The 15515-nt window shown below is 41.9% G+C and overlaps 1 protein-coding gene across 5 annotated transcripts in view; it reads right to left on the bottom strand.

The window, feature by feature from the left end:
• rtn4b (reticulon 4b) overlaps positions 1 to 15515 on the bottom strand; it is a 31863-nt gene that overhangs the window by 6045 nt on the left and 10303 nt on the right. Inside the window, exon 3 of one of the 5 annotated variants that reach the window (XM_074675084.1) lies at positions 12270 to 14129. The exons of 1 other annotated variant lie outside the window; for it this stretch is intronic. In XM_074675084.1, coding sequence (XP_074531185.1) covers positions 12270 to 14129 — 1860 coding nt within the window. Of the gene's footprint in view, positions 1 to 2761; positions 2921 to 8039; positions 8342 to 12269; positions 14130 to 15515 lie in introns of those variants that run through there. 3 more of the 5 variants (XM_074675085.1, XM_074675087.1, XM_074675088.1) reach the window with 3 other exon arrangements.

Consider the following 15515-nt stretch of genomic DNA (forward strand, 5'->3'; position numbering starts at 1 on the left):
TAAAGTGTCCTCAGGGAGGATGTGCTTCACCAAACACTGAAACCAGAGTCAAACTTTGGGCTTCAGTTCTCATCAGACTGTCACATGATGAGCACATGTGATGGCTGACAGAGACAGTGCTCCACCTCCAGACTAACTCTGAGTCTGCTGCATCTCTGACTGGGGGTCAGAGGTCACACACTATGTCCAGTCTCCTTCAGAGTTTCAAACCCCCTACAGCAGGAAACTGAGCATCTGTCTCATAAACTTCCTCGTCTCTGCTCTCTTCACCCCGATGCCACAATGGAGACTTCTGAGTGATGTAACACCAGCGCTGGCAGCCATGTTGGAGGTCATGAGCTGTAACCCGGGTGCCAATCATTTTCAAAACTGCGCCCAAAATACTGACGACTACTGCTGATGTTATGAAACAGCACAGCGCTCAGTTTAATCTGTGTTTAATTCAGATTCATGTGAGTGAACTCTGAAACCTGTTTCCTTTTCCCATCCATCCATCCAGTCCCTCGGCTAGTTTCTATGGAGAACAAAACCACACAGGAATTAATAATCTTATCACGGTTTTATACTATGGCCTTTCTAAATTTCCTTAACAGCAGTTCGATGTTTGGGAAGCCCCAAGGCATTTACTTTAAGCAACAAACTGCAGACCAACTAGCTGTTGTTGCTATTTCTGTTGTTGACGGCGATCTACATTAAGTAGGAATTGTTCAGCATTAAAAAACAAACATTTTTCCGTCATCCCTTTGTACTAGCGTTTGAGTTCACTGTCCTAACCCTTGTTTTATCGTATTTGTGTGCTCATAAAAAAAATAAATGGACAAAATCAATGAATTTTCTGCAGCGTTGTCCCCCATTCAATGCTCACACTGTACAGGCTGATACTGCACATCCTGAGGCTCTTATCGATCCATTGGTAGGATCAATAACCTAAATCAGGCTCAGCTTTGAAAAGTCAGACCCTGACTGTTACATCTATCAGTTTTTAAAGTAAGTCTTTGGTGTCGACAGGCTCCCAGCTATCTGAGGACCCAGACAGACAGGTGGGGGTGGTGCTCGGACCTCGGTGGAAGACAGCTGAGCTCATGACCTGGGTCCTACACTGAGCATGCTCATGTTTCACCAGAGAATTCCAGGCAGGTCAGGGGACAATATTAGACATGAAGGAGTCCTGGGTTTTCTACCGGGTCTGACGACTAGCTGTGGCACTGACGTCGCTCACAGCTGAAACATGCTGTTCTTTCTTACTCTACGCGCTGACAGAGTGTCACATCTCATGCTGTAACCTGACAGCTTCTGACACTTATCAACACTTAAATTACGGTCATCGTGTACAGTTAAAGGAAAGGCCTCTGGTCTTTCACCCACAGATAGTCGGTGTTATCATAAGCAAAGCAGCATTAAAATGCAAACGGAGGCTGCGGGATGAGATGATGCTCTCTTGCACACGGAGACAATAGCGGGTGTTGTGAGCGAGGGCGGCCTTGTTGCTAGGCACCATAGACTGACTCACTGAGTGACCACAATATGTTTGGCAGCTCAGCACAGTATTCCCTAAAATGGTTTAACAGCCAATTAATGAGCTTATGAGCCTGGAAAACTGTAAATCAGATTTCCTGCAGGAAGTCTTTGCCAAGTAGACAAATCCAACAAAAGCATGCACCTGTTGTACACTCATTTATAATTTGCTCATCTTACGGCCAGCAACTCTTCAAAATAATAAATACAGCCCATCACTTGGAATCATTTATCACACAAAAAGCTGAATATTTTTCAGATGCAAGTTTTGAATTGACAAATGCAATAAGAGCCCTTGACTTTAAAGAGTCTTTTTAATGTATTTTATCAATCTATCTATGTAGCGTATATGATACTGTTACGCATAAGTAAACTTCTTATTTAAAATTCACCTCACATATGTATTTAACACCATGCCACAACACTGGACGTTTAAGTCATATTTTAGATAGATAACTAAATAGATGTCAGTGCTTCTGTTATATAATGACAGGCTACATTAGTCACCAGTTTTTGAACTGTTTTAACTGCTAGCTACATGATATTCAGACACCAAGTTTCTTCAGAAGAGCCTAGTAGCTCAATTTTCAAGAAGCTTGTTGCTTGTTGAGCAAACAACTGTACAAATGTGGGCGTTGACAGCTGTAAGCTAGCCTGTAAGCTAACAGTCATTATCTCACTGTTTAACATGCTAACTGTGTTAGCTCTGTTAGCCACACAGCAGCTGCTCTGTTGGTTCTGACAGAGGGCCTTTGTCTAGATGGAGGGACACGGACTGTGCAGAAAACAGGAGAGGAGGAGGAGAAGATGGGAGGGAGGAGGAGAGTCCGCGGTCCAAATGTGGCTGCCTGGCTACTTATGGTAGCAGGCGTGTTAGCATCGCCAGGGACTTGCTAAAAATAGAGCCCGCATCACAGCTAGCTAAAGCCCGGCCGCTGATCTCCTTTCACTTCTCGCTATGTATAATCACCACCCTGACCCCCCTCATCTCCTTAACATGGTCGGAATCGTTTTTTGATACAACTCGAGATGCCGACCCGCCGCCCAGACTTCACAGCGGGTACAAACGTCAAACAGCCCGGCATGACCTCCGCAGTCGGCCCGGTCCGCCTCCCACCCTCCTTGCATTGAATCCAGTCACAGCTCCGGTGCTCATGCAAATACTGAACCACACGCGCGACCAAGGCATACGCATTTATCAGAGGAGAGAGATGGAGGATAAACAAAAGATTATGACCAGACTAACCCCGTTTGGCGTCCATCTTGAACCTCAGCTAAGCATGCAGCAGCAGCAGAGCGTCTCCGCCTGGCTGAGGGGTGAGGGAGCGAGGCTGACTGATAGGGGGAGAGAAAGAGACATGCGCAGCTCGGACCCGCTGTCTGATCGATGGACCACCGATTACAACTACAAATGTATATCACAAGCCAAATATGAAAGATGTTAGAGCGCCATCCGGCTGAACTAAAACAGAACAGCCACACACAGCAAAGGCTTCTGTATTCTACTGAAGACAAGAAATATGACAGCTGCCATCTTCGGGAGACATACTTTGAATCCCTTATTTTTATCTTGCCAACCTGACCTAATCGTCACCTTGGCCCTTTAAACAAGGTTGGATGGGCTAAGGTCTTATTGTTTATCACTGTATTTTATTTACTGAAATTTATTTTTGTTTGTGCTTTATGAAAAGTACTTTACAAATAGTGTAAGTTGATTTATTTAAGCCATCAGCTAACATTAGGCTAAAAACATACCAAAGGTGTCATTAAACTTCAAAACGACCCACAAAAGAGTCCGACTCATTCTTGTTGAGCTGTTTTGTGGTTATGCCTCAGGAAACAAACACAATGTGTAAAATTTGCACATAATATGAATGTTGACAAAGTGACCAGTTTGTTTTTGTTTCCCCATGAAGCTGAAACATAAATTGTCTGCAGGCGTATTCTTGGTGCATTTTTTGTTGCATTGCAGTTTCTACTCAGTGACTACAGTTCAGCAACCTTTATCCTTCTATGTGGCAAAAAAAATCCTACCACAGCTAGTATGTTTGATCAGTGTCTTACAAGCAAAGTGGACTAACTTGCTATTGAGTACTAAAGTCCAAAACAGAGTTAGCAACAAATGCTTTGGTTGATCCAAAACACAAGTAAAATTAAGCTAAAGCTTCCAACATGTGCATAACATTAGAGTGCCCATAACAACTGCAGTTGATGCGCTATTAAGCACCTTATTTCAGGATTTTATTATTTTTTAAAGAAAAATTATAAAGGGAAAAAAATATATTTTAAGTTAAGTTACCAGTATCAACGCTTAATCAGATGAAAGAAAAAAGTTATGAACAATTTCACATAATTTATGAGAACAGAAGACTGTAAGCAGAGAGTGACTACGTCAGACTATTTACAAATATTTCCAGTGCATGAAAATTTTATGCATGATCTAAATTTGATTTAACTCCAAATTGTGCTAAAATACAGAACTAACAAAGAGATCAATGTAAAACAAATTAAATTCAGAGAAATTAGATTCGTATTTCATCTTAGCATTTCCTGAGATACAACTTGAGTTTAATGTTTAACCAAGGCACACAGAGGCCTGGTCTGTTAGTTTGTGCAAGTCTATCTGTTGTTATTAACATACTGGTTTTTTAATAAGGGTAATTACAGCGGCAGGTAGAGAGCAGAGGGGAAAGAGCAGGGTGGAGAGCTGTTGCATAACCTGGCTGTAAAAGGAAAGCAGGCAACTGAAAAGAGGGAAAGTTAAACCCAGTGGGATGAAAGAAACTGAGTGAACATGGGAGATCTGTGAAAGTTAAAAATCCATTTAAGGAATATGCTTTCCAGGAAGACCAGATGCATGACACTGGCTCCAAAACAAGGTAAAAAAAAAAAAACCAATGGGATTGATCAAATCAGACTGATTTAACTGTCATCTCCTACAGCTGCAGACTGTGTCAGTACAGCTAGTTTTTGCCTTTTCAATCAAATTTATAGCAGCATCCTGAAGGTTGAAAGTGTGAGTCAATACAGACTGAGTGTGTCTCTAGAGGGTTCAAAGTTATCATTCAGAGTTAAAATTATCTCTTAGATAACCCATTCACATTCTGTTTCATAAAACTCTGCTCCGTCCAAAGGTTGCCTCTTGTTGCTTTGTGCTAAACAAAGCAGGAGTCTCATCTGAACTGTTGGGCCATTGTCACTTATGATGAACTCCAGACAATTAGGCCTGGACATTGTCCAGAGCTTGTCCTGACCTGACCTTTTACGCAGTAGCACATGGTGAGCAGTGGCACCTGAGCAGAGCCTACAGGTGGAGGGGAAGGAAGGGCTTTTTGTGATGGTGACTGTAAGAAAATGTACATAACACCAGAGTACTAGACAAAAATTACAAGGAAGTGAGGAAACAGGAAAGTTGCATTGGCTTGTGATAAACCTGTGAAACTTGAACATCTGTCTGTAGGTGAACAAATATCCTGTTCTGACTGAACGCCACCTGCACACAATGAATTATTCAGACCAACGTTGAGGTGCTGTTTCCTATGATTGATAAAGTCACACTAGTAAGTGTTAAAGGCTCTCAGAGGTTCTTCAACCTACCTTCACCTCATCTGAAAAATAGTCTACGATGTTAGCAGATCTTGTTTCTAAACTGAACTTTATCTGAAAACTCATCTCATCTACCAAATGCAGCAGGCGGTCATTGGAGATGTGTGGTATTAACTTTCACCCAATATCAGAAATGGACATTATTTTGGGGTCATTTAGGCAGCTTTTATTTGAACAGATTTTCCCCACTTCTCTGCAAAGACCACCCAGTCTCTCCCATGGTGGAGTAACATTAAATTATGCTTACTCTTGATTCCTATTGGCAGATGTAGACATTCATGTGGCAAGACAAGAATATGGCTTAATGCCATGTCTATTTTTAAAGGAGCATTCAGCTAACTACTGTATCAGTATTAAGTGAATAGCTTTAGATCATCTAAATAGTTCATGTCACAAGCACATTACTTATTAAAGGATAATCTTTTCTAATTTTAGGTTAGTATAGAGCCTTCAATATGTGTTAATGATGATATACTATTATTCTGCAAACAGCAGGGGGATCCAGACTGAGCCTGAAATATTAGACATTTTCATTCCACATTCAGTTTATTTAGTCATTTGATTTAATGTCAGTCACACTTCTCTTATCCTAACAGTTGGTTTGGGGCTGCTGCTGTGTTGTGCAACTGGCAGTGCAACACAGCAGCTCTGTTTGAGATGATGGAATTAATTAGTGCTGCAGCTACTTTAAGACTTAAGACAACATTTACAGCCAACAGTGGTTCCAACGTCAAGGTTGAACTTAAATGATATAACCAGTTTCCAGCTCTGTAGTCAGATAGGAAAATAAAAAGCTCATACTGATAGCCCGAAAATGTTTGAGAATAATCCTCAATTTATAACAGAGTTTTTTTTTTTACATTTTTCATTGCATTTGACACTGCTCCAATGATCTATGATAATAACGTTTTTGAAAGTTTCAATTAGTTGCTGGAGGACAAAACAACTTGTGACGCAATGCTGAATAAACACTTTTTTTCTCTCTTTGAACAAGCTATGATGATCTCATCCTGAAAGGGGAAGAGAGGGAAGTTTCTCTCCAGTAGAAAGTGTGTGACAGGCCAAAAGATGACAAGGTTTCTCAATACTAGTAACACACTCCATACTGCAACAAAAGCCTGGTTGTTTCACCACTGCAGAGTCTCTGGCTTTCATACACACACTCAAACACACACATACAGAAAATAGTGCTTAGTCACTGTACAACTTGTCCGCGTGGTGTCACACGGACCCTCCTGACAGGCCCACAGAGACGCAGCAGCTTCTCTCAGTCATGCAGGCAGTCCTCCCTTGTTACCAGCTCAATGACCTACGGCTGGATGCACAAAGCAGAGCTGACAGTGACCACACACACACACACACACACACACACACACACACACACACACACACACACACACACACACACACACACACACACACACACACACACACACACACACACACACACACACACACACACAAAGGCTTCAGTGTGAAGCAGTGACAGCATCACTACAGCCCCTGATGATGCAACAATAGCCACACACATTCAGATCAGCAGACAGTATGAGATAACATGCTAATGCTAACAGCCTTAAAGCAGTAAGTGATAGTCCGAAGTAATCCATTTTAGTGGAACAGTCAAAACAAACAGCACTTTACGTCAGGGTAAGTCAGAGCTTTTACAATGATGTGGTCTCTGGGTGAGGAGTTCATTGGTGTCAAGTGTGAAAAATAACCGTAACTTTAAATTAGTTACTTCCATGATTAATTCACACCAGTTTGGTTTATCAAAACTAGAAATTTGAGAAATGAAAAACTAGATTGTAAACAAGAAGATCGGTAAGTGAATATTTTGACAACCAGTTAGGTGGTTAGTGTTGTTCAAGGGGCAACGCAGGAGCAATAGCACAGCACTCACGCAGCTAAAACGACAAAGTCAGAGTCCACCAGAGCTCTTCTTCTGTTACTGTTCTGAAGAATGAACCTCAGGTATCAAAAGCAGATAACATGTGACGTCTCAGTCTCAAGCACACAGCCTAGCTGGGTTAAACTCTCACTTTATATCACCATAGCTGGTAGATAGCAACACAAACTGATCTCTGATTCTTCCATCCAGAAACAAGTCCAAGTTAGTTCATCCTTTAAATGAACAAGAGGCCCAAGCAGAAAGCTGCCAAACTCCAGAGAGCTGTGTCCTGACTCCCCACCAGCTCATTAGCATTTGCCCAACTGCTAGCCAATCATGAAACTGTAAGCTAACGTCACCCTCACCAATCCCCCTCCCTCTCCTTCCTCCTCCTCTCTGCTGTCCACCTTTGGTCACAGTGGCTGACTGGCTGACTGGCCAAAGGTCTTCTCAAGAGAGGCTGCAGTCACCCAAGGACAAGCTTGCACCTGGTCCTCAAAGATCTGCAGTAATGCACATTTAGCAACTTAGAGCCACCTGGTACAAAGTGAGCACACAATCAGGGGTCCCAGAGAGAAACAACTTTAGTCGTCCCAAGGATGAACACAGCCAAAGGGAAAACATTTTGTAACCTGCAGTTAAAAATTCAAAAAAGTTAACCTTAGCTTTCCAGTAAGCCAAACACCTCAAAGTGAGCAAAATATTCAAGCTGAAAAGGTTTTAAGGGCTGCAGCTTTAACACAGGTAACATCCCATATTCTGGATCTTTTGTAACAAAGTTTCCAAAGCTCAGCTTGTATCTCAATCAATTAGAACAGAAAGCAAACAAAGGAGTTTTTGTGCTACAGACTCTGTGCTACCAATCCCTTTACATCCTGTTAGAGTTTCTATCTAATTAAGCGTCAATGTCAAATTTCCTACAGTCAGCATGAGAAGAGCTCAGGCAACAGAAGACAGCACTGCAGCAGTGAGCACCTTGATCTGTCACAGAAGCCAAAGACAAAGGCAGAAAGGTGGAGGTCTGTACCCTGTTCTCTCCAGTGCTTGGCAGAGAGCTCGCTCTCCTTTGTGTCCACAGAGTTGTTCTCCATGCCGTCCGATCAGCAAACACACATTCCACACACAGAGGCACCGATCACGGGCTGTCACTGTAGATCTGAGGAAATGTGTGTGTATGTGCGTGTGTGTTCGGCTGCAGGAGGAAGAGGAGGAGGAGGATAGGAGAGGGAGGGTAACGGGGAAGAACCCAGGCGAGGCTTCCTCTGAGGGAGAAGACTGCAGCGAGTGAATTAACTCCCCTCCTACAGGCGTGCTGTCAGCTGACTGTCTGCTGCCAACGCTCTGACGCAGCAACTATAAGCGTCTCTACCTCGCCTCCTCCCTCCTTCACTCTCTCCCTCCCTCTCTTGATTCCTCCCTCCCTGCTCAGACTTTTTGGCAACCTCTCCCTTCCCTCCTCCTCCTCCCTCAATCTGATCTTCCCTTTCCCCTCCTTTTCTCCTTAAACTCTTAACCCACCCCTTTCCTTTTTTTTTCATCCATGCTTTAGCTCATGCTGCTTTCTCTTCGTCACCCCCTTCTCCCCCTGCTTTGTAAAATCTGCTGATGCAGCAGTTAGATGGAGACGATAAATGATTTCAGACAGGTACAGTGAAAACAGAAGCTACAGATCCATCTCAGCCAGGTTTTGATCAAAGCAGTGAGGCAAACAAAAAGGACATGAACACTGGTATGAATTGCTGTCTACAAAACCAGTCCACAGAACCAGTCAAATTTATAAATGCTGGCTGATAACTCAGTACTCAGACTTATCAGTTACTTTCACTTCAGCCAATAAGAGGACTGGAAAACGGCTGAATGAAAAAAAAAATGCTCATTTATAACTGCTGTCAGCATTTTTGTGCATTTATATCTAGTAAATAGCACACTGAGCATTTTTCAAAGCAGAAAAGTGTTTATGATGCAAATCAAAACACACAATACAATTTCAATGGAAAGAAATTTCCCCACATATTGCATGCTAAAAAAAACTACCTGTGGGATCCTATTAGCTGGTCAGTGACACTGAGCTGACCTGAGCATGAGTAGTAATGGCAGACCTCTTCCACTAGAGGGCACCACTCTCATTTCACAGGCCTGTCTACTAACCTCCTCCTGCACATTAACAAATCTCTCACTTAAACCTTAGCTGTGGACTTTACACTGTAGTGAATCTGTTTGGTCAGTGATTAGATTTTCTAAAAGTATTTCTGCAAAAAGCTGTAACAACAACAGACTGAGGCATACATGCACTGGTCACAGACTTCTGTCCACACTTTCATTTGGTTTATTTAGTACAGGAAAAAGACCTCAAACTATCAAATGAAGTTTTGAGTTGCGTGAGGTTTTCTGATCATGCTCTCCAGTGATGATGTCACGTCTATCTTATCATGATTCTGTCCACGGCTCTGATTTCAGAGGTGAAACAGATGGTTGCACAAACAGATGTTTAAAGTTTCAGCAGCACAAACTATGTGACCCTTCACCTTCACTGGAGTCATTCTGCTCTGTCACTGCTTCCTGGCTGATGTAAGCTACTGCAGCGATAATGAAACACCTCTGAGTCATTGTCCAGATCAGATAACGGCGGCATTACTATTTCAACATCACACATACTCTCACTTACAAAAGTAGGTGGAGCATTACAGAAGACGAACTTTTGCAACCAAACAACTACTACTCAACAATGCTGGGGTAATTAAAACATATTAAAAAGAAAAAAGAAAGAAATGAAGAAACCACTAACATACACTTTGCTTTTCATGATAGTTAATATTAATCAGTAGCTGATGTGATTGGCCTGTTATTGGCCAATGACAGATGTCAGTCTCAGTGCATTTATTTTTCATTTTAACGCAATGTCTAATTTGGGCCAATTTTATAAACATTTGGCACAGAAAACAACAATGGCAGCTAAGGGTTTAACAATGATTGTTCAAAAGCGTGCCCAAACTCAATTGTTTTAAAAAGAAATCAGCCTTTAAAATGAGGTTTACACTGAAATTTATAATTAATAAATCACCGTAGACTTTTAATAAAAAAAACACACTCAACCAAAACTGTAATTTGTGAATTTTTCTCCAGCGCCAATGTCATCTCACACATCTTTTTCAGGCTTACATAATTTAGTCTGAATATACTAGTCAGTTGATTAATATAAAACTTGGTTAGGTAACATATCTATTCTGTAATTGATTCTGATGATGAGACTTACAACCAAATCCATTATATTTCGTCATAGTAAAATGTAATATTTTTTTTCTTGAGAGGTGTTTCCTGACATAAAATCTAAACACTTAAAAGAATTAGCAGAGTTAAAATACTGAAATACAGCTGCAAATGATCTCAGCCACTGTCAGTGTGACGAGACAATCAGAGAGAAAGAGAGATTTATGCTCAGATCTCAGCTCTCAACCTCAAGTTGTGTAACGAATAACATTTGCTGAGTAGTTTCTGGGTCGGAGGACCCTTTGTGGGCCTGCCAATGTCGCAATGCAGGGAGGAGGATGAGAAAGAGGAGGAGAAAGAGGGGAGCTTAATTAACAGGAGATCCCTCCAACAACACATTCAGTAAAAGCATCAGCAGCTGCTCCCATACAGCTACACTGACACAGTGGCTGACTGCTCTGAGTCTATGCATCACTGTTTATGCTAGCTTGTGTTCGTGTACTGAGTAGGTGTTTATACGAGTGTGTGTATATTAACTGATCAATATCAGTTGAGGTAAAACTGAGTCATCCATTAAGATAAAGCGCATGCAGTGTTGTCTTCAGAGAGATGGTGGCGCCTCAGGGGCGATTCACAACCCCCTGAAAGACCTGAAAGAGTCAGCTCAGTATCTCTCTGAAAAACAGACTCTGAATTGCAGACACTGGGGGTTACCGATGAGCAGCCTCTTTCTGAATAACAATAAATAAACAAGAGCTGGCTACCAAAACACATGATAGTAGCATCATGAGGCTTCACTCATATCACCATTGTTGTTTTTTTTTTTTTTTCAATTGTGACTTTTTCTTTTTTGTGTGGTAATTAACTGTAAAGTGAGCTTCAATGTCAAAAAGGCCCTTTTAATTGAATTCATTATTTTTATTATTATTGTTATTATTACATCAGGAGCAAGCATTTGATGAACTGTCTAAATTTTGACCTGCTTTAACACAGCAACATTTTTATTCCTACAAATGGAATTTCTAGGTATATGAACTGCACCAGGAGTGTTTTCTGTTGTTTTTGTTTCAGGCCTTTAGAAGATTAACTGTGCTCTTCATGTCATTCTTAAAAACATTGAGCACTTTAAAACACGGGTTAGAATGATAACTCGCCCCTTGTGAATGTTTACTGAATAAAGACTTTACCACATCCTTAAAGATTTACTTTCCAAAGAAGGTATCATGAACTGATTTACACTAATTAGCCCCTGGCACATAAAATGTGATGCAACACGTACTACAGGGTGTGGGAGAGACTGTAAACTGCTCATAAATCAAATGACAGTTATTCAGTCATAAACTGGGTGCGGCTATTTGTTTAGTGTTAGTTGGGTTGGGTGAAGGGGTCTATGAGGTTGTGTAGAGTTTCAGATTGGCATCCTGAGTTATTTGTAGAGCAGGGAGAAGCTGAAACCAGATGGAATAAGAATCTCACTTGACAGCAGAAAAAAAGCTGTTCAAGTGTTTCAGGTGTAATTAACCGAGGCCTATGAGGCTTTTGATATCTTACTTCTATTCTTAACACAAAAAGTCATAAAATGTGTTTTTTTTTCTCAACAGATTTGATAATAGTCCAAAGGGATTTGTGAGTACAACATGAAAAATTAATAATTACTTACCTTAGCAAGAAAAATGAAATACAAAAATTAAATGATAAGGCAAATAAATGTGATGTTATACCAATGAGAAAACAAAATGCAGCAAAGGCAAGAGGCTGAACTACAATGGAACACAACCACTCAAAGTGAACAAGACCATACAAAATGCAAGAGTTAATATTCAAAGAAAATGCAATAAAGATGCAAGAAAGAAAAGATACAGGAGACCACAGAAAATGATGGGATCTAAGGAAAATGCTGACTGCTGGTTGGGTGGTTGGTTGGTAGGTTGGGAGAAAATAACTGAGGAGAACAAAAGAATGATGATGAATATTAAGCCGATGAACATGAATGTACCAGTGAAACTGAGGAGGATGTGGGAGGGGCCATGCCAGAATTGGTTTATTTTACCTGCTGTTATGTTCAGGTTTGGCATCTTAAACAGTTTGCCTCCCTCTGTGCTCTTCTTGGCGACCCCCTCTTCTGGTTTGCGGACAGGGGAATGGATGAGGGGAACTTGGGATGGGGGCTGCTGAATGTCAAGCTTCTCCAATTCAGCCTTGCTCTTCTGGGGGGAGGCCTGGGTAAGTAGGCGATAGGAGCTCTGACTGGGGGACTCTTCTTCGACTTTAGGGATTGGAGCTACCTTTGAGACCAATGGAGACACATCTTTTTGGCCAAAGCCTAGGTCATCATCATCCATGGGGATCTCTGGGGGTTTGGAGGATGCAAACTTTGAAGTATCCAGAGCCTCAAGAAACTCGTCAATAGCACCCCGAGGTGGTCGCTCAATGAACTCAAACTCCTCAGAGGAGACTTCATGCTCAGAGACCTCTTCTGCTACTTCTGGCTCCTCCAAAGTCAGGTCCTTCTTCTGTGTTTCCACCTGGAAGCTGGCAGGGTTCTTGCCCATTGCTTCCAAAACCGGAGACAGGGAGTCTGCTGTTGGTGACTCAGAGTCCGAATCTTCAGCAGGGGCCTTTTTGCTCTGGAAGTCAAGTGGCTCAAACTTTTCTGTCTTTTTGGGAGAATCGTGGCTCGAAAACCAATCCTTCTGTTCAATCTTGACTGTTTCCTCCTCCTTGACCTTGGTGGGTGTGGTTTCCTCTGCCTCCTTGACAAGATCGAATGCTCCAAAACTTTTGTCATCATCAACTTTTGCTTTATCAGCTGCTCTCACTTCCATCTCTTCAGTCATCTCCTTAAGCAGGGACACTTTAGCATCAAAGGCAAACGGGTTGTTAGCTGATAGGTTGATGGGTGGGTTCGGTGACTCCATCATTCTTCGCTCAAGAATTGGACTCTGCTCCTCCGGGCTTCCCTCTGAGGATCCAGAATCAATTTTTTCAGGGTTGAGCGGGGAAGACTTCAGGATGTCTGGAAGTGATGGTGGCAGAGGAGAATCCTCATCCTCTTCATCATCATCTTTAAAACCAGATGAGAACTGATTCCCTGACTGCATGAGTGGGTCAGTGGCTATTTTGCTCGTCTCAAATGACTTCCCCTGGTCTAAGAAGGAAGGCAAGGTATCCTGGGATTCTCCAGACAAGCCATACTGGACCAGATCTGGAGTGGGACTCTCTGACATTTTTGAGGCTCTGCTGTCAGACTTGGAGTCTCCAAAATTGGAGTAGCCACTGTCTGCCAATGGGGAAAAGCCCTCAAAGGGATTATTATTCTTCTTCACCTCGTACATAAGGTCATCATCCTCATCAGACTGGCCACCATGCAGGTCTGGCTCATACTTGGAAGAGCTTATGGGAGCTGTGTCCTTGGAGAAGGTATCCATGGAGACCTTGGAGTTGTCTTGAGATGTTAGGAATGGTGAATCCCAGTGCTCTGTTGGGTTAGAGGAGGCAATATGAGACTCAGGGACCTTCATCTGGGGGTTCACTGGGGAAGGGCCTGTGGAGTTCCTGTCTGAGCTAATCAGCTTCTCCTCAGGTGAAAAAGAAACTCCACTGTCTTCACAGGGATTATGAGGCCCTGGGTCTTTCCCTAAACTCAGGTAAGGACCAGCTAATGGATTGAGAAGGTCTTCCTTATTCTTACTACGACTCGGTCCAGAGTCACCCTCTTCACCCACCCAAGGCATGTCCTTGGAATGAGTAGTGGGGTGTTCAGTAGAGAAGGAGCCCAATGCTGCCGTGTATCCTGAAGTAGGGGGCTGGTTGGGACTTTCGGTCAGAGAAAGCTCCTCCAAAGAGTCAGGGGAGTGAAGAGGGGAGAGAGGAGAGATGGGAGCAGGGGAATCACCCTTCTGCCCAAGTGCTTGAGTAGAGAGGGAGGGGGAGAATGCAATACAGCACATATCAAAGACATACTCCATTCCTTAATGTGCCCACCACACCTGGGGGGACCATAATCAAAAAAACATACAAGGGACAGTTCAGAGACTAAAACCAGACAAATGCTGTTTAACTGTTGAATGTGGCTGATAGTTAATGTTTTTTACTGCTAACAAGTGCTGAGCACATTCCATGTCCCTCTATCAGTGCTGCACCAAACAATGCATTAGAGCAGAGGTGATCAGTTCTGACCCTGGGGGGCAAGATCGCCACTAGTGAGTATTTAGATAGTTGACAAGTCATCATTTATTTAAACAATTGTTGAAATAATCAAATAATGAACACACTTCCTTAACAGTCTTCACTTAGCAATACATTTTTAAATTTTGTATTACTCCCAAACTGTATGCACTGCACTAAAATTCTAAATTCAAGCTTTATTTTTGTCCTGTCTTTAAACGTTACTATTGTTAAGTAGGACAGATGATTAAGTTTGTGTAGCATTGTTATTGGGGTAACCTGGTAATAGCCTGCGCCACTGTATAGTGGTAAGACGACAAAGAAAAACAGATGAGAAGAAGTGAAAAGGGTCAAGTGTATATCTGAAACAATTTTAAGGTGAAGGACTAAAATTGTAACACTCATACAGCATGGCTTAAACTTTGGACCATTAAGTTAATTCTCCCAGTTGATGCTTAAAAGAGAAACATCCAAAATGCCTTTACCAAGATACTGAAGCATTGCTAACAGGCTCCCATGATGATCAAGTTCATGCTGACAGATCTTATAGGCAGATCTTTTTATTGAAAAATTGAAAATCAAATACTGACAGTCTTTAGAAATTTTCGGATGCAATACTGTTGTGATGACCACAACCATGTTGGTTTGTTAAGTTTACCTGTTGCCTAATGTTAACTACTTTACATGTGCTACACAAGTGAGGGAACAATATCTCACTCACCTGTAATTTACTTTATTATGTTCTATTTAAATGTTGCTCTATGATCAGTGCTTTACTTGTTAAACATTAAGCAGAGATAGCAAGGATCCATCTCCAGAAACTATGTTATGCATGAGAACTCGCATTGATATCAAAGACTTATGATTGATTGGTTCGTCTGCAACTAATTTTACTGCAGATTTTTGTTGAATACCTCTGCAAATTGTTGAAATTCTACCAAGGAGCCTTCAGCACTTCATTTAGCTTACATTTAAATAGCAAGTCAACATGTGTTAGACGGGTCAAGAGCAGGCAAACTGCTAAATTATTCAATCTGAATGTGGCAACTTCAGACTGTTCTGCTAAAGTAATCCTGACAGGGTAGATACCAAGCTTGCGGAAGTTACAAAATCATCAGTTTAACAATTT

The sequence above is a fragment of the Halichoeres trimaculatus genome, unplaced genomic scaffold (assembly GCF_033239565.1).
Source record: "Halichoeres trimaculatus isolate MK-OKI-2021-1 unplaced genomic scaffold, fHalTri1.1 fHalTri1_scaffold_8, whole genome shotgun sequence".
NCBI lineage: Eukaryota > Metazoa > Chordata > Actinopteri > Labriformes > Labridae > Halichoeres > Halichoeres trimaculatus.